The sequence below is a fragment of the Hyaena hyaena genome, unplaced genomic scaffold, assembly GCF_003009895.1.
Source record: "Hyaena hyaena isolate Hyena2069 unplaced genomic scaffold, ASM300989v1 scaffold_192, whole genome shotgun sequence".
Taxonomy (NCBI): domain Eukaryota; kingdom Metazoa; phylum Chordata; class Mammalia; order Carnivora; family Hyaenidae; genus Hyaena; species Hyaena hyaena.
The window spans coordinates 423338-443330 of record NW_024080825.1 but is presented as its reverse complement, the minus strand read 5'-3'; the positions used below and the strand labels follow the sequence as shown (position 1 = coordinate 443330).

At 46.2% G+C, this 19993-nt stretch overlaps 1 protein-coding gene across 4 annotated transcripts; it reads left to right on the top strand.

Annotated features, from left to right (window-relative positions):
• Positions 1–245: 245 nt before the first annotated feature.
• Positions 246–15964, top strand: FAM186B (family with sequence similarity 186 member B). Of its 4 annotated transcripts, none has more exons than XM_039241310.1 (8): positions 246–308; positions 1412–1637; positions 5596–5778; positions 7891–9559; positions 10067–10247; positions 11895–12073; positions 12768–12953; positions 15631–15964. In XM_039241310.1, exons 2-8 carry the CDS (start codon positions 1520–1522, stop codon positions 15794–15796), a joined length of 2682 nt encoding a protein of 893 aa, XP_039097241.1. In that variant the 5' UTR covers positions 246–308; positions 1412–1519; the 3' UTR covers positions 15797–15964. The 4 variants fall into 4 exon arrangements, with proteins under 4 accessions (XP_039097241.1, XP_039097240.1, XP_039097242.1 ...); XM_039241309.1 differs by lacking the exon at positions 246–308 and adding an exon at positions 345–565; XM_039241311.1 differs by lacking the exon at positions 246–308 and adding an exon at positions 738–799.
• The last annotated feature ends 4029 nt before the right edge of the window (positions 15965–19993 follow it).

Below are 19993 nucleotides of genomic sequence, written 5' to 3'. Positions count from 1 at the left end.
CAAGCAGATAGATGACAAGGAGCCATTCCTCTTTGTTTTTGGTTTTGTTTTTATTATTATTTTTTAATAAATATTTTTAACATTTATTTATTATAGAGCGACAGAACATGAGCATGAGAGGGGTAGAGAGAGACACAGAATCTGAAGTGGGCTCCAGGCTCCGAGCTGTCAGCACAGAGCCTGATGTGGGGCTCGAACTCACAGACTGCAAGATCATGCCCTAAGTTGAAGTCAGACACCCAACCAACGGAGCCACCTAAGCTCCCACGGAGCCATTCTTCTAATCTGATGATGTCACTGGAGAAAAGGTCAGTTGGAACCTGATGTCTGGCAGTTACAGGGAGCTGTGGCTAGGCAGGGTACTCAGGAACTACCCTGGAGCCCTTAACCCCAAAGCAGCTAGTATCACGTGTCCAGACCTGTGTATCAGAGACACAGGACATCTTTGCAACTGACAGGGTGACTCAAAATGGAGAAAAATAGGCCCCCACAGTTGGTGACCCCTGCATCGGTCAAAGCTATCATCTCAAGGATTGAGGCTGCCCAGCTAACACGGGCTCAGGAGGTAACACCTGAGATGAGGGAGTTACCCTTCTACTGGGACCTAATGTGGAGACTGAGAACTGATCCTAGATTGGGGCAAGATTCCAGCTCTGGGCCCTCAGGGTTCCTGATATCCTCAACAGGCTGGATTTACAAACAGATTAATTCAAAATATCCTTGACTTGACCTCTTGTAGGGCCAGCTGTAATCAAACCACCCTTCTGAGGCAGGGCTGGGCACAGGAAGGGACCAGCCCGTAAGCAGGCCCTAGGATGGTCCTACCACTATGTGTTAGGTCTTAGCAGGGCAGGAGGAGGGGCCCAGAGTTCCTGATTGAGGTCTGTTCGGGGCAACCTGTCAGAATCCTTTAAGCTAAGCCCTAGAAGCTTGCAGGGAAATGGCCAAAGGCTGAAATCACCCTGCCTATGAGCCTCTAGTGCATTTTTTTAGTGGGAACCTCTGATCCTAAAGGTTTCTTAGGGTCTCATTTTTCCAGTGTATTGCCTCTGGATCCTTGTGAGATGTCCAGAAGTCCCTAGAAAATTTTGAAATTCTGAAGAAATTGTTTCCCCTGGATATTTAGTATTCTTTCTCTTCCTGACCTGGTCTTAATCATCAAAGTGACATTAGTAAGAGCTAACATTTATTTTATGTGCCAGGCATTGTCTTAAGTGCTTTACAAATATTAGTTCACTTAATCTTTAGAAGAAACTCTGTGACATTGGTATATAATCATCCCCACTTTACAAGGAAGAACATTAAGGCCCCAGTAGGTGAACTGACTTGTCTGAGATCACACTACCAGAGCCTGGTATCTGGCTTTAGAGTTCACACCCCTAAATACTACAATCTGCTGCCTCCCATATAGGATATTTCTTCCCAGCTCTCAGACATCTTGGACAACGTCAACTGTGTCATCAACAGCTTCCAGGAAGAATTAGGATATGATTTAAAAGAAAAGGTAAAATCTGACCAGATGGAGCAAAAGGGGAAGAACAGATTCATCTTGCTGGAGAAAATTGCCTCCTTCTCTGAAGATGCTAAGACTAAAGAGAAGCACTTGTATGAAATTCTCCACTGGCTGGGTGACTGGGGTGAGTTTGCAGACTGGCTGCCTGAGAGCGAGCCACTTTCCCACTGACTTGGTCCCACACTGGCTCCTGATTCCTCCTTTCCCCACTGCAGGTCAGCTCTCGCTGGGAGGAGAATATGGGGCAGTGAGTGGGTTGCCAAGGGAGCCAAAGACACACTCCAGTGAGACATTCCCTTGCTCCTGTCACGGCAATCACCTCCACTCGCCAAAGGTGCAACATGTAATAGACCAAAACCTAGTAGATCATGACATTAGCTACATGTGTGATGAAGCCTAATTCACAGGTCCATTGTAACATCTCATTTATCAGGAGGGTTGAAACTAAATTAAAATCCATACTAGCTATTTTATTTATTTTATTTAAAAATTTTCCATGTTTATTGAGATGTAATTGAAAAATAACATTGTGTAACTTTAGAGTGTACAATGTGATGATTTGATGCACGTTTATGTTATGAAATGATTATCACAATAAGGTTAGTTAACACATCTGTCACCTTACAAGTCACCTTTTTTTTTTTTTCTTTCTGGTGAGAACATTTAAGATCTACTCTCTTAACAAGTTTCAAGTTACAATACAGTATTGTTAGTATAGTTACCACACTGTGTGTTAGATCCCCAGAACTTTTTCATTTTATAACTGAAACTTTGTACCCTTTGGCCAACAGCTCCCCATTTCCCCCACCCCCTAGCCCCTGGCAACCACTATATCCTCTGTTTCTGTGAACTCACCTTTCTGTGTATGTGTGTTCAACTTTTTAGGTTCCACATGTAAGTGAGATCATACAGTGTTTGTTTTACTCTGTCTGACTTATTTCACTTGGCATAATACCCTCAAGGTCCATCCCCTTGATCACAAACGGCAGGATTTCCTTCTTTGTTATGACTGACTAATATTTCATTGTATATATCACATTTTCTTTAACCATTCCTCCACTGACTGATAGCTTTTTCCACATCTTGACTTTTGTGAATGATGCTTCAATGAACATGGGCATGCAGATATCTCTTGGAGATAGTGATTCCATTCCCTTTGGATATATACCCAGAAATGGGATTGCTGGATCATATCGTAATTGTATTTTTAATTTTTAGAAGAACCTTCATACTGTTTTCCCAAATGGTTGTACCAATTTCTCTTCCCACCAGAAGTGCACAAGGGTCCCCTTTTCTCCATGTTCTCACCAACACTTTTTATCTCTTGCCTTTTTCATAATAGCCATCCTATAAGGTATGAGGTAGTATCTCATTGTGGTTTTAATTTGTGTTTCCCTAATGATTCCCTGATCACCTTTTCATGAACCTGTTGGCCATTTGTATGTCTTCTTTAAAAAACAGATCCTCTGTCTTTTTTTCTTTTTTTGCACTTAAATGTTTAATCACAGGGTTGAAAGGAATCGTAAATATAATCTGGCTCAACATCCTTAATATTACAAATGAGAAAATTAAAAATAACAATATAAGTGCATCCAAATTGGTGTCATTTTAAATTCATCATCTCTAATGTTAGTGTGCCCTCAGTATCTCTCAAGACATTTACTTTAATGTTTGTCTGGTGCTTTTGGTCCCTGCCTCCTGTTCTCACTCCCTTCACTGCCACTGACACTTGTCACTTTGACTAAACCTCCTTTCCAGCTTCAGGAGACACCACACCCTTGAGGCTAAAATTATTGGCTGTGGAGGATATGTGTCTGCCTTCACCATTTAGTAGATATGTAAACTCAGGCATATCATTTCATTTTTCTGTGCTGCTCTTTCCTCATCACTGGGGAGTTGGTGCCACCCCAACCAGGTCCACACTGACAGGTGTTTGGAGCAGTGCAGCAACCACATACACATTTATCAGCATAGTGAGGGAACACACATTTGCCTGCTTGCTTAAACTCGAGGGCAATGCTGAAATTTGCACCTGTACGTAGTTTTCTCCCTAAGTCGATAGGCTCTCTTATAACTGATTCTGTGCCATGTACATTTAAACCAGTTCAAAATGTGTCATAGCCAGTGCAGTAAATTTGATCAAAGGGATGTGGGTATGATTCTTGCACAGTCACTGAGTAGCTGCAATTAGACAGTTAAGTTGCTGTCACTTGTCAAGGGGCCACTTTCTGGAAGCAGTGTGCTTACATCAAAAGGGAAAGATCTCTGAGAACAGACCAACCTCCTTTTGTATTTATCACAGTTTGTGTGTCCTTTGCCCATTTCTTAATTGGATTATTTGTTTTGTTTTGTTTCATTTGCGATTGAGTTGTATCAACTTCTTAGTTTGGATATTAACCCCTTATCAGGTATACAGTTTGCAAATATTTTCTCCCATTCTGTAGATTGCCTTTTCATTTTGTTGATCCTTCTTTTACTGTGCATAAACTTTTTAGTTCGATGTAGTACCATTGGTTCATGTTTGCTTCTGTTACCATTGCTTTTGGTGTCATATCCACAAAATCATTGCCAAGACCAATGTCAAGAAGCTTTCTCCCTATATGTTTTTCTAAGAGTTTTATGGTTTCAGGTCTTACATTTAAGTCTTTAATCCATTTTGAGGTAATTTTTGTGAGTGGTGTGAGTGGTATTTCATTATTTTGCACGTGAATGCCCAGGTTCACCAACATCAGTCTGAAGAGCTATCCTTTACCCACCATGTATTCTTGGCTCCCTTGTCAAATATTAGTTGTCCCTATATACATAGGTTTATTTCTGGGCTCTGTCTTTATGCCAATACCGTGTTATTTTGATTGCTATAGCTTTGTAATATAGTTTGAAATCAGGTAGTGTGATGCCTCCAGCTTCGTTCTTTATCTCAAGATTGCTTTGGCTATTTGGGGCCTTTTGTGGTTCTATATGAATTTTAGTATTATTTTTTCTGTTTCTGTGAAAAATGCCAGTGGGATCTTGATAGAGACTTCATTGAATCTATACATGGCTCTAAATGATAGTAAGGACATTTTAAAACAATATTTATTCTTCCAGTCCATGAACATGGAATATCTTTCCATTTATATGTGTCTTCTTCTATTTTTTCCATCAATGTCTTATAGCTTCAGTATAGAGATCCTTCACCTCCCTGGTTAAATGTATTGCTAAGTATATTATTGTTTTTGATGCTGTTGTAAATGGAATTGTTTTCTTTCTTTTTCAGACAGTTTATTGTTAGTTTATAGAAATGCAGCTGATTTTTGTATGTTGATTTATATCCTGCAACTTTGCTGAATTTGTCTATTAACTCTAACAGTTTTTTGGTGGAGCATACCAGGTGTTCTATAGAAGAACCCATAGGTGATATTCAGAGTACTTAATGACCCTTACTGCATGGACACTGGGCCAAACAGCACTAGCACCAGCTGTAAACAACTGGTATAGCCATTTGAGTGTGGACCCACTATATGCAGCCATGGACCAGGTGCTGCCCCCATTAACATCAGAGTTATGCCACCACGAGACCTTAGGCTGCTGTGACACAGTTGGGTGGATGCTGCAGTGTTAGAGTGAGATGGTATAGGGATGTGCCCCACCACCTTCACCCTGCCCTGCCTCCAAGGAGCTCCTAGTTCTATGGTACTTCAGCTGTCCCCAAGAACTAAGCAGGGCTTTTCACTCCAGTTCATTAATTTACTTGTCCAGATACTAAACTAGGCAGTGGGGATAGAGCAAAACAAGGCAGATACATCCCTAGTCTTATAGTTAAACGACAATACTGTTTAATGTCTACTGCATATTTTCTACACAGCAGGCCTCATGTTAATCATTTCACATGCATTATCTCATTTAATCCCCACCTAACCCTTTTACAGGCACTGATGCTGAGGCTCAGAGAAATAAGTGACTTACCCAACATCACACAGCAATTAAGAGGTGAAACTAATCCAACCTCAAAGATTCCTGCTGTAACCCCTGTGCTATAGGACTCCTTGGCACCCTCTAGAGGACAGATTGCCCTCAGCCTGCATCTCCCACTCCCTCTCTAGGTGACAGTCTGACCTATGAGCTCAGGAACAGGAAGAGTAAGGAGGAAGAGGAAGCCCTGGATGAATGGATCGAGGTGATGGAGAAGGTATTACCTCTCTCTCTCATTGCCACCAAAGGAGGCATCGAGTCTGTCATTTCCCTTTGTTCTGCTCTCATTGAAGGACAAAAGAAAAGGACACAAAGTAGGTTCCAGGAGCACCTGGGAGGGAGGTTGGGTGGGGTGGATGCCATCTCAGGGAAAAAGGTCACATATGGGCACCTGCGGGGTCTTTCTAACTCTCCTTCATAACAAAAGCTTATCTGAAATGGAGAGGCAGTAGTGAGGGGTTGGGGTGTTGAACCCAAGCCAAACACTGAACAGTTCTGAGCAGTCCCTCAGGGCTGGAGGAAGGGGTAATGTGGAGACAGGTCCATGTTGGTTCTTCCCGGAGCTGCAGCCTCATGCAGGTCCTGGGGATCAAAACTAGTAGGCCAAAAAGGCTGGAGTTTGTAGCTAGAGCCCAAAGAACATCCTTTCCTTACTCCAAATCCAGCTGTAGAGCCAAGAAGTCTGGCGAGACTTAGCCAGAGGCCCTTCCAGAACCTTCTCAATTGTGGCTGCTCCAGAAATGGTCAGTCAACAACATAGCCCAACCTTGAAATTTTATTCCTATCAGCAGTAGAAGTAACCTGAGATTATCCAACTCCTCCTACATTTTGTAGATGGAAACATTAAATCTCAGAGACGAGAAACACACACACACACACAACAAAGCAAAAAAACTGTAGCAAAACCCCATGCTTAGGTTTTCTGGCTCCTTACTCTTACTCAAGAGCATGGGCTTCACAGTCAGAATAACCTGAGGTTAAATCCCATGTGCCGATTTCTGACTGTGTGACTTTGGACAAGTTACTTGATCTTTCTGAACCTCACTTTCCTCATACACAAAATGAGGAGCACCCGCCCACTTGCAGGGTTCCACTGGGTGTAAGGCACCTGGCACCATGCTTAGAACATACTCAGGGCTTAATAAACAATAGGGCACATTAGTATTTTACCATTGATTCTCATGGTTGATAGTTGAGGGAGGGAGGAAGCAGGGAAAGGTGGATAAGGAGATAATTTCCCCTTCAATCCTTACCATGTTATATCTTGAAATATAATTATTTGTATATATTTTCCTGCTAGATTATAAACTCCTGGAGGGCAAAGGCTGTATTTTTTTTCATTTCTTTTTAGGTATTTAAGCACCTGGGACTGTGCTTGCCACTAAACATGCATAATCTAGTGAAATTCTATGAGTAGATGCTTTTGTTGGTTATCCCCATTTTTTAGAAACAGAGAAGTTTCCACTGAGAAGTTAGGAAACTTGTCTAAAGCAAGTGGTAAGGATAGGACTCAGGTCCAAGTTACCTGATTCCAGAATTCAGGCTCTGAACCATATGGCCTCTCTGACAATATTAGCTAAATGCTAGCTTGACTTCAATGCCATTCAATTTCCATATCCCTTTAGCTCCTCATCCAAAGTTAGCCAGTGTTTTCTCTGTTAGTGATGTTCATTGAATGGACAAATGAATGGATGGTCCAAGATAATCGCTCCAGCAGCCCTACATATGGTAGATCAAGGGGATACAACTGTAACCATGATCCAGCCCTGAGGAGCTGAGGTCTATGGCCAGGTTTGAACGCAGTGCACAAGTCTGTGTTTATGTGTATCTTCCTGGGGAGAAGGTCCCCTGCTGTCATCAAAGTACCGAAGGAGTTCATGACCCCCAAAATTGGAAATAACATTAGTCATTAAAAACCCAACATGTGAACAGTTGCAGAACCATGTGATAAATTCTCTACAGAGTCCAGTGGTAACAGGAAAGGGAAACAAAGCTGCTCAGGTGACCTGGAGTCTGAGTGCCAGGTAGGTTTCCAGAGCTTGGATAGTTGACAATAGGATAGTAGCCAAACATGGATATTGAGTCCAGGAAGTAGCATGATTAGAAAAGAGACTTACTCCAGGGAAATACATGAGATCAGAAGTACACTGAATTGAATTGAACTGAATTGAATAGTTTCAGGCCCCAGGGGCCTGCAGATGCTATGGAGCTGGCTGGCCCTGACAGGTAAACTCTGGGCAAGATCTGAGACTTGCAGAGATCTCTCCTGACCACATCTCCCCTGGCCTCACCTATTGCCTCAGCTCCTTATCCTTGCCAAAGGCATAAGATAGTTGGATGAGAATCTGGCCAGGCAGGGTGTACAGAATCAGTATAACCCTTGGGGCTTATGAGAGCTTGTTGCCTTTGTTCTTTCTCTCTTCTAGTATCCAAACATACCTTCTGGCAGGGCTGGTGGGAACAGAGACCCCCAAAATCTGCATCCTATCCTCAGCCACTGAGCCCAGAACAGATGCTCCAAGACAATCATGCTACCTGCACGAAGGTCTCTGAGGTGAAGTCCATGCTGCAGGAGCTCCTGGACTCCACCATGTTCAATCAGGGGGAAGTCAGTGCCATCAGGTATATGTCTGCCATGGTAGAGAACCTCAACAAGGCCTTGACCCTCCAGCACAAGGAGAACAGAAGCCTGGAGACCAAATACAGGAACCTGAAAATAGAGATGACCAAAGAACTCAGCAGCCAGAGACTATACTTCCAGAATTCCCTCCAAGTTCTCCGGAGCAAGAGGGATGCCCTACTAAACCAAGTAGAAATTCTAGGAGGAAAATACCATGACCTTCTCCTGATAAAGCATGCCTTAGAGTTCCAGCTAAGGAAAGCTCAATCTGCTAGAGATCCAACAGAAGAACCGACCAAGATCTTGACTGACTCCCTGGGGCCCCCCGAGAAAGACACCCTCTCAAAGAAAGAAACAGTTATCAAGGAAACCCAACAGGAACCCAAGAAGGAGCAGTTGTTTTCACCACTCTCCTCAGGTCCCATGGCCATAGCCTGGGACAGTGATGTCAGGCTTTCAGCATCTCAGCCACTTTCCACCATGACCATGCATTCGAGGATTGCAGATGTGTACAGCACCAAGGACACTGAACATCTTCAGCCCATGTTGCTGTCCTCGGTGGATCACAAGTCTCCTAAGAAATGGGAAAGACCAGTGGCAGAAAGCCCAGTCCACCAAGTCAGAGACCAAAAGGATGTCCAGGAAGCAGCCCAGGAGAAGGAAGGACTCCAAATTAAGTCCCATATGAGGATGCAGCTATCCCCAGAGAGCTCCAGGAAGGTGGCCTTGGAGAGCAAGGCAGAGCACTGGGAAGAGGAGATCAGCTGGGAGAGGGAGAGGCTGCAGTGGCTGGAGGAACAGGACATGTGGCTGCAGCGGCAGAAGCAGTGGGCTCTGCTAGAGCAGGAGCACCAGGAGAAGCTGCAGCAGTGGGCGGTGGAGGAGGCAGCGAGGGAGCAGCGGCGGCGGTCGGGCCAGCAGGGAAAGGAGAAAGCAGGCCCACGCAGGGAGCCAGAGCCACCAGGAGAGGGTACCGATAGGATGCTCTTCGTAACCACCAGGCAGTGGAGGGACTTGGAGAAGGCATCGCTGGTGCCTCCCCCAAGCCGGGCCCAGTCTGCTCACCAAGGCAGGAGGCCACACTTTCCCAAGTCCCCTCATCCCCAGCAGCCTGCCTCCAGAAACCAGAGGAACACGAGTTCAGCCAAATCTACCCAGAAACTACGGACCTGCCAGAGTCCCATGAAGCCCAAGAAATCTGCTTCTTTTCCTGTCACGTGGACATCCATCCAAAAGGTGTCCCGGCCTCCTTTGTCTATCTCCTCAGTGACTCTCAAGGGGAAAATATACCACATGGACGTGGAGGCGCAGAGGAAGAATCTGCAGCTCCTGAGCGAGGAGGCTGACCTGCGGCTGCCCCACTACCTACGCACCAAGGCGCTGGAGCTCATCACCACCACCATGGAGCTGAACGTGCTTCGGCTGCAGTGTCTGTGCCATAAATACATCCTCTACAGACGCTTCCAAAGCCTCCGGTAGGTTCTCCCTGACACCCACGCCAACTGCAGTGTGTGGGCAGAGACAACCCAAAGGGAGTGGAGGAGCGCACAGCAAATGGGGGTGGAGAGAGTCACCCCAGACCTGGACACGGTCCCCTGAGGGAGGGGCTGGCAAAGGATGTCTGACCTTGGAGACTTGGGTGACCCTGGAGGTGTGGGAGGTCGGGCACTTACACATACACATTGCTTTTTCCGTAGTGGGTTTTTCCTCTAAGACCACTTCCTTATTTCTTCCTATCGCCCTGTCCCTAATTCACCTGATATGTTCCCCTGCTGACCTTATTCTTTCTTTCTGTTTCCAGCTGGGCCCCAAAGCTCCTCACCTGACACCACCTCCCCCCTCTCTGCTCCCTGCTTTCCTGACTCTCAGCAATCTCCATTTCCCTCCTTGCTGTCAGGAATCACAAACACAGGGTAATGGCTGGTTAAGGGACTTGGGGAGCAGACCCTTTTACCCACTAACTCCCTTCCCTCATTTCCCAGACAGGAAGTGATCAACCACTTACAAGTCATGCGAGAAACTGGGACCCAGAACCTGCACATCTACCTGGAAAACATTGACCACATGCAGAGCCTCTGGCTGCAGGCCTGGACGGACAAGCAGAAGGACCTTGGGGAGAAGCGCCGAGCGTGCCTGAGCAGCATGGTGACCATGTTCCCCAAGGTGGGCCTCCCTCATCAGGGGTCAGCCCAGCCGGAAGGGATGTGAGCCGGTGGGGCATGAATGGGGCAGGGTTGCGGACGGGAAATAAGAGAGCAGATTAGAGACTCTGAGCCAGGAAGAGGCAAAGCCTGCAGGTCCTAAGTGTAAGGAAGGGCAGCTTTCTGATTTCTGTATATGAGGAAAGTAGGAGAGAGAGGGACTCTCAAAAAGAGCCATAGAACAAAGACTCTTCTGGAGAGAGGAGGCAGCTGGACCCTGTAGTCCCAACTTTATGCTCAAGTCCTCCCTCCCCCATGGAACCCTCTGCCCTGTTCCTGTGTGTTCTGGTTCTTCCACTGACTTGGTCACAGCTGTCCTTTTTACCCACATGCTGGGGCCTCATTTTGTCTCTCTCTGTCGACGGTTCCCTTGCTTTCTAGATGCCAGGTCTCCTCCAGTCACTTCCTGACCAAGGTTCCTGCCAGGTAAAATCAGTGAGACCCTGGTTGTCTGAAACCGTCTTTATGTAGTACCTTCACTTTTTTTTTTTTAATGTTTATTTTTTTATTTTTGAGAGAGAGGGAGAGGGGGAGAGAGAGAGAGAATGAGTGGGGAGGGGTCAGAAAGAGATGGAGACACAGAATCTGAAGCAGGCTCCAGGCTCTGGGCTGTCAGCACAGAGCTGGACGTGGGGCTCGAACCCACAAACCACGGGATCATGACCTGAGCTGAAGTCAGCTGCTTAACCGACTGAGCCACCCAGGCACCCCTAGTACCTTCACTCTTAATTGACAGTTGGCCTGGATATGGAAGTCTAGGTTAGAATGCATTTTCCCTCTCAATTTTGGCAGTACTTCTCATTGCCTTCTAGGTTTTGGTGTTGCTATTGACAGTACAAAGTCACTCCGAGGCCTGATCTGTGGATGTGTATTGTTTTTACTCTCTGAAGGCTAGATTCAGTTTCCCCTGCTAGCAGGGTCAGAGAAGTAGCAAGTGTTGACATGGGCTAGCTGATCTCCCAGGGAAATTAGAAAATCACAGCATTGGCTCAGAACCCACGAGGAATCCCCGCTGACTATGGGGGAAGCTGTATGCTGAGGAACTTAGTATAGGCACCTGTGTCAGGCAATTGGAGGAGCCTTGGCCATGGGACCATCTCCCAACTCCGTTTCCTATCACTTTATACTAGTCTCAGTCATCTCCTGTAGGTATCTTGACTTGTTAAATTGTAGGTATCTTGTTAACAAGGGACTATATGTCAGTTATTTGGGTGGTTAGAAGGGTTTCCCCAGCTCCTTATCCAGTGCCAGGGCAGAGACTGGATGCAAAAATACCCAGAGCATTCTAGGCACAACTTGGCCTCATGTTGTGAACCCTGAGTTCTCTCGCCAGGTCCAGCTTCTCTGGCTTCCTTTAGATTTTTTCTTGCTGTTTTGCTCATTGTCCAGATTCTCCAGAACAAAGAAGAAAACAGGAACTAACCTAGCAAATAATAATTCAAGAAATTTTTAGGAAATTTGACACTTGGGTGGTCCCAGGGCTCTCTGATTGGAGGGATTCCCTGGACCTTACATTCTCTTCTTAGCCCTGAATAGGGCTATGCCTCCTTCTGCTCTAGACAAGGGATAAATTCCTGTCTCCTTGATGCCTCTCTGCTGGTTCCCCTAGCTCCAGTTGGAATGGAACGTTCATCTGCACACCCCTGTGGTCACCTCCACAAAGCCAAGGAAAAACAAGCCACCCACATCCTTTCTCCGGCGCATGCACTCTTACGGCCCCTCCAGCAGGCAGCCTCCTGGGCACTTTACATGCAAACACTGGGAATGTGAGCCCCTGCGCATGGCCCGGTAGGTGCAGGGAAGCTGGTAGGCAGCCAGCTGGACAGGTGGGGAGATGGACCAAGCTGGGGTGGCCAGACTGGGGAGACTGGGAGCTTGGTGAAGGCACAGACAGGCAGAGCTCACTTCATGAGTTGTTAGATGCCTGTCTTCTCCGCCCTGCTCAGCTCTGGCCATTGGCCCAGATGGGTGGGCTCAGGAGCCATCCTGATCCAAATTGGTTTCAAATTGTAACTGAAAGACTCTGAGGACCCACATCTGAGAATCTACAACCATTTCTTCCCTGAGCATTGTTGGTCCAGCACCTGCCATTGGTCTGTCCATATAAACAAGCCTGATCCTCCCCACCATACGCCCCCATCCCCAGGCTCAGAAAGAGATACCATGAGCCTCTGGGCAGTCAAGAAGACCCACATTCTCACCTAGTATGGCCCAGTGCAGCACAGCCCGGGACATGTGCCTAGAAGGACAGAGGCTATCCCAGAGCCCCTTCAGCAGCTCCTCAGCCAGAGGAGCCCCAGGGAGGTGAGGCTTAGAGTTAAGCAGAATAGAGGTGACAGGATGGTGGTGACAACTATTTGGGAGGGAAAGAAAACAAGGCCTGACATCTTGGGCCTTATGGCCTTGGAGAGCTTGTTTTTTGATTTCCCTCTGTATGTCTAACTCTTTGTCTCTTTCTACACTTTCAACCTCTACCTCCCAGCCAACAGGATAACCAGATAGAAGCCATGTGGAAGACTGATGTGGCCTCCTCCAGTCACCCAATAGAAAAGAAGACTCCCCCCTGCCTGTCCTGGGACCAGCTAGGGGGGTACCCAGACATTCCCCGGCTATTGACCTTGGATGTGCATTCTTCCTACCACAAAAGCTTGAGGTCTCTCAAAGCCCGGTAAGGTGCAAGGTTGGATGGTTAATCTGGATTTGGGGAAACCTTCCCATCAAGGTCAGGGGCCAGAGTACACACTGACTCTGTCCAACCACCCAAGAGATCTCTTTCCAGACATTCATAACAACCTCATTTATTATACTACCTCAGACAGAGAGAGGCTTACCTGCCTCATCAGCCATCAGCTTGGGTCCCCATGCCACCATTCTGTTTCAGAGAACTTTATTAGTGTCTCAGAAGACCACTACACAAGTCTTGACTTCCCAACTTCAAGTTGTTTCTTGAGCTGCGCGTGAGTTGCTCAGGAGGTGAATCTTGCGGTAGGCCTGGGGGTTTTTCCTCAGAGAGCCAGGTATAGGAATGGAGAGATGGAGACCAAGAATCATGTGACGAACCTGAGACTCAGGCCTGGGCCTGTCTTTGGCATTCCCATTTCTTTACTGCCTTGGAGAATAGTTCACAGGAAGAGCAGCTGAGAGGAAGAGGCAGGACTCAGTGGGTCAACAAGAGGCTTTTCTAGTTAAGAAGGTTCAACTCTCCTTTGCCTCTTCTGGCTTGAAGATATCACTGTTGAAGACTTAAGTCTCTTTCAAGGAGCCTTTTTAGATTTTTTCAGCAATTCCAGCTGCCTCTTATGGCCCTGGCCCTGCCCCAGTTAAAGATCTTTGATAGGGAGAGGGCACTGTTACCTGCCCATCTAGATCTAACCAGAACCAAGGCTGTAAGATGCTGGTGCTGCAACCTAGGTGAGACATGGTGACATGGTAGCACCAAAGAAGGCTGGTCCTTGGCTCTACTTCTGCTCTGAAGTGGGCCTGAGGGTCCCAGCTAGTATGGAGATACCTGGTTTCAGTTCCTGGAGAATTGCTAAGAGGTGTGTATGTGTGTATGTGTGTGGTGTTGAGTTGAATAAAGCAAACAAAATTGATTGAGAGTAACCAAAACAACACTGTGGCAGAACTCAGTAACCCAGAGGTCAGCTGGGGCCTCGCCCTGCTAAGATTTGGCTAAACTTGCCCAAGGTCCCCTATAGTAGAGTCTCTCATCCCCAAGCTCCTTCTCTCTTTGCATCCTGCCAGGGCCTAGGCTTTGCTTGGCATCTGTTTGAAGCTGAGGCTCCAACCCCTTTGTTCTTCCCATGCACATAATATGTGTACATAAATATCAAGAATACACACTCCATTCGACCCCAAGTCTTTCATGTTATAGTAACTTTTTGAAAATTTAGGGGGATGTTGGGGAAAAGGGATTCAGAATGAACAGCACCAAACAACAGCCTTTCTTCCCCTCTTTCTCTGGCATAACATGCAAAACTCAAAAACTCTTTCCTGTCTCATGCAGAGCTGTTCCACCCACACCCAGGCCTCCACTGGGATCTCAGCTTCAGGCTTAAGCACTTATCAAAATATTATTCCCAGCAAAGACAGCTTCCCCTCTCCAGGGGAATTTAGGTGAATACAATTCCCCCCCTCCCCGCCCTTTTTTTTTTTTTAACTCCATACAAGTTCATTCAGTGTATCACATGATCAGGTGTAGAGGCAAAGCTGTGCTTCTTCTGTCTTTTTGATCCTCATCTCAGGTTGGCACCGCCTACCTGCATGTCAGGCTGGTCCTGGACAGTTCGCTGTGGGGGCTTCCGTTATCATAAATGTGGGAATCTGCCACTCTCTAATGAAAGTTCTCTGCCACTGCTCGGGCCCCTGCTGCCTTGGGGATGGTGGGGATGGCGGCCATGCTGCTTTCTTTGTGAGTGTTCTGTGCGTGTGGCCTCTGGAGACACACTCTGCTTCCACTCCCAGAGTGTACCTTCTCTTTGACCGCCTGCCCCTGACTCACCACAGATGCTCACATCCACCTGCTGTGTACTTCCAGGTCATTCACTTCTTTGTGATCCTTGTGATCCTGCCAATCTCACCAGCAACCCTGGCCCAGGTCATGCCACATCTGGTTTCATAACTAGGACCAACTATCCACTCCCTGCCCATTCTCCTGCCTGGAATGGACAGCCTGTCTCACCCACAGGCCTCCAGGGTGGCCTCTCAGAATGTGGGGAAGGCCTATTCATCTTCTCTCTATGGTTTGGGACACTAGAGAGGCCTTGTCCCTCAAAAGCCAGCGGACCCCCTTCTCCAAGAGCTTTCTCTGCTTTGTCTTATAAGCGTCTCTCCTGGGGTCTGTCTGATAGGTAAGACAGCTGTATGCCTGCATATATCAAACACTGTCTGCAGTTGGAGAAGGATCTGAACCCTGACTCTAACTGCCCTGCCCTCGGTTGCTTATGGCCTATTCCTGCACAGCTAACATACACGGTGGTTCACACGCATGGCCAAGGGGCAGCGAGCACAGACTAGCACACATCTCCAACGTGCTTCAGACAGAGGAGAGGGCTTATAACTTGGTTACTGGGAGGGAGATTAGACGGGAGTAGAGAGGAGGGGACATGGATAGGAAGGAGCAGGGAAGAATGAGAGAGAAGAGGAAGTTTTCTACGATGTGAGATAAGAGGCAGGTCACAAGAGGAGAAGCAGAGGCCCTAGGATGTGGCAGGAAGGTTACGCAGTTCCATATCCAGGTCTTCCAGAGCCGACTAGGGAAGCTCTAGGGTGGGCCGGGTGGGCACCCACATCCTGGGGCCTTGTCCTAGCTGCTCTCCAACCCATAATTGAATTAACTCTTTCAGTGTCTTGGCGACCGAAAGAAACGAATCCCAGGAAGCCCCAGATGCATCAGCTGAGCTGGTTTGTAAAAAGTCAAATGAGTCCTCCCCTGGAATCCTAAAAGCCAGAAGGATCGAGACAATCTCAGTCCCCACTCCATCCCTTAGTGATTCTCAAACTTCAGAGTGACTGAAAATCATATGGTAACTTGTCTCAAATGCAGGTTCCCAGCTGGTGTTTTTAAATCAGCATCCTGGGCATTGCTAAATAGTCTTAGAACTTTGAGAAACACCACTTCCCTCCTTCAGTTCCCAAACTGTACATTTTTAATAAAATAGAGGTGTGTTTCTTTTTAAAGCTTTTTGTATTGTTGCTGAAACCCACATATCCTGAACTCATTTTTGGAACCAGGTCTATGACCATCTGGCCCTTGACCTTGATGCCAACCAGGGAGGTTTCCCCAAGTGTCATCTCTGCTGGCCTTTGGGAGCCAGCAAGCTGAGTGGCCACAATTAGTGCCTGGCATACAGTATGCACCAGTAACTTTTCAATTCATCAGAGACATGGACAAATAAGTAACTGATGTGCCAATGATTAGCAGGAAAGCAGGATTAGCAGGAAAGTTCAGAAAATAAGAACAAAAGGAGATCTCAAGTACCAGTCAGAGCCCGGTGTCGCTGGGTGGGAGGCCAAGGCAGATAAGTCTCTGAGGAGTGAGGACAAAGGTGGAAAAAATGAAGCCACAGAGGTCCCACACCTAGATGGTGTGGGCTGAGGAGGCCATCTCTGGCAGCCATCTTCAATTCAATTACAACACTGCTTTTGTGAGTTCATTCAGCTAACGAGCACCACAGTGCACCCCACTCTCCCCTAGCACACAGCCATCTGCCTCATCTCCCACTTGACCTTCACTCTCCCTGTTTTCTCCAAGGGTCCAGCCGCACCTAGCCTAGGGACATTGGCTAGGAAATGACCCTGTCCTCAGAATACCTGCAACCGAGTGATTCTGTTTATCAGGAACAGTGCTCATCCTTGCTTCCATCCAAGGTGAAGACTGGAAAGAAGAGGAAGATGTGGGATATGAAAAGCTGGCCTTTGGATGATGTGAGAGTAGAAATGACTTCTGAGCTACTATGGCTTAACATATGGCAAGGATGCCTCGTTGGCGAGAAAGGGGAAAGGCATTCCTGCTGTAGGTCTTACACAGGACAACTGTGGCAGCCGAGAGCCACTCCTGGCCTTTCAGGTCTCAAGCTTATTCTTTCTTTGGAGGCCTCACCCCAATTGTATCCCACATGTTAAAATGCCCTCACACTAAATTTAATGCTTTAAATAATCTGAAAGGATTTATGTAACTCTGCTTCAGAAATAACTGGCCATGAGTTTTTTTTTTTAACGTGTCTTTGACTATGACTTCTCAACAGTCATCATGCGTAGGGGGTGCCTGGGTGGCTCAGTCAGTTAAGTGTCCAACTCTTGATTTCAGCTCTTGATCTCACGGTTTGTGAGATCGAGTCCTGCGTTGGGCTGAATGCTGACAAAGCGGGGCCTGCTTGGGATTCTCTCTCTCTCAAAGTAAATAAATAAACATTTATAAAACATCATCATGCATAGAGATAAAATCTAACAGTTTTATAAATGTAATGAAAATATTTTAATATTAAATTTGACAGTGTAATGAAACTGACAATTTTACATTTTGTAAACAACTACATACAATTTTCTTACATTTTTCTTTTTTTTTTATGTTTTATTTATTTCTGAGAGAAAGAGACAGTGTGAGCAGGGGAGGGTCAGAGAAAGAGGGAGACACAGAATCTGAAGCAGGCTCTAGGCTCTGAGCTAGCTGTCAGCACAGAGCCCAACGCAGGGCTCGAACCCATGAACCGTGAGATCATGACCTGAGCCGAAGTTGAACGCTTAACTGACTGAGCAGGCACCCCTAATTTTTTTACATTTTTCTGTTTTGATGGCAATGATGTTTTAAAGGTTTTATACATTTTCATAGGCTCTTGGCACTATGCTTAAGAGGCCTAGTGGCTATACCTGCTCTGGTGATGAAGGATGTTGACTTTCTGGACATCATCTAGCAAGCTCTCTGGCAAGCAAGCAAAGTGTCTGACTGTTTCTTCTGCTTTGTCAATGGTTTCATCCCCTTGAGGACAAAGAGGGCCTGGATTATTCCAGCCTGTGAAGCCAAGAGTTTTGGACACCAAGGAGGTATATTTCTATCTATGTGTCTTTATTATGATATATGATATCACAAACCATGAGATCATGACCTGAGCTGAAATCAAGAGTCGGGCACAACTGACTGAGCCACCCAAGTGCCTCCTATGCATGATGATTGTTGGGAAGTCATACTCAAAGAGACATTAAAAAAAACAAAAAAAACAAAAAAAAAGAAACCTCATGGCCAGTTATTTCCAAAGCAGAGTTACATAAATCCTTTCAAATTATTTAAAACACTATATATGGTAGTTTTCTAGGGATGAGTTTTTTGATACTAGCCTCTTTTTTTTTTCTGAGCAAAGTTGGTGTACTTAGTCAAATAAGATATTGCCTCCACCCCATAAAAATCTCCCAAGAAGCCAGGCATGGGAAGGAATACTTCTTGGCATATTTCTTCGAGTCAGATTTAGGATGGACCATAGCTCTGCTTGCATGGCCCATAACCTCAAGGACCTCCAAGATGATGAAGCAACACTGATGTGGAGAAGGGGACATTAGGAGAGGGTCTACATTAAGCCCTAAGTGTGACCTTCAGGGAGGTGTGGCTAAAGTGAAAAGGACAAAAACCTTTTGAAGACATCCCAGCCAAAGAGCTAGGGAAGGGAAAGCCACATAGGGGCTTGTCTTCCATGTACAGGGGAGGCCAACTTGGAAAGTCAGAAAAAGGATGAGCATGACTCCCCAAATACATATATACATACATACATACATACATACAAAAGAGCATGGCTGACATGTAACTATTAACTGAACTGAGGACTTTGAAATAGTTATATTTACTATAAAGAATCTAGTCTACTGGAAAAGGTGGACAACACGTAACAGTTGGAATTTGAGCAAAGAAGAGGAAATTGTAAAAATGAAATGAAAAAATGAAAATGCTAGGAGTGAAAACCTTAATATCAGAGATGAGGAATTCCTTCAACAGGTTATTTATCAATAAACTGGACAAAAGCAGAAGGAAAATAATCTGTGAACTTGGAGCTAGATCAATAAAAATGAACCAACCTGTATCACAAAAAGTAAAAGCAAACAGTTATGCAAACCCGAAACTAAGCACCAGGACATATGGGACAATAACAAATGATCTAACATGCATGTAATGGAAGCCTTAGAAGAAGAGGGGAGACAGAATGGGGCAGAAGAAATATTTGAAAAGATAATCACTCAGAATCTCCCAAATTCACAAAAAACAACACACCACAGATCCAAGAAGCTCAGAGAACCCCAAACGGGATAAATAAGAAGAAAAACATACCTAAGCATATCATAGTCCAACTGTTGAAACCAAAGATAAGAGAACATTCTGAAAGTAGCTGGAAAGAAGAAAAAATTACATAGAGAAGCAAGAAGACAGTCTTCTTAGAAACTCAGCAGGGTGCTTGGGTGGCCCATTCAGTTAGGCATCTGACTCTTGGTTTTGGCTCAGGTCATGGTCTCGCAATTCATAGATTTGAGCCCTGAATCAGGCTCTCCACTGACAGTGTAGAGCCTGCTTGGAATTCTCTCTCCCTCTCTCTCTTCCCCTCCCATGTTCTCGCTCTCTCTCTGTCTCTCTCTCTCTCAAAACAAGTAAACTTAAGAAACTCAACCAGATCGTTCCTGAGGCCCAGGTCTATCCCCGCCTGATAGGTCCACAAGACAACCTGGTAGCATTCCAGGATGTTCCCTCAACTGGGAGACTGATATGAGCTTGGGCAGATTTCTGTTACTGCAAAAACAAGTGGGCTGCAACCGAGCAGTGGCCCAGTTGAGCAGCATCCTGCAGGGCACTCGCTCTCCAGTCCACCACCTGTATTCCCCCCCCCCCCACCACCACCCAATGCCACACCAAGGCCCTCCTCTCTCTACACACATCCCACCCTGAGCTGGCTGTGGCCACATCACCCTTCAAATACTATTTATTGGCTGTGAGTTGGAAGGAGGCAGAGTAGGTAGAGGCTAGACATACTAGTTGACTGGCCTCGAGGCCCATCCAGGTAGGCCCTGGGATCCAAATGTTACTCCAAAGCCTTTACCCAGACATGACCAACCTGGAACAACCAAAGCCTGAGTCCAGTTGGGACACCCGTCAGGACTCTGCTGAATGGATGGTCATTGCCATTGGTGGCAAAGTCTGTGGGAAGCAGACTCTGCCATAATTCAGAGTCGTCA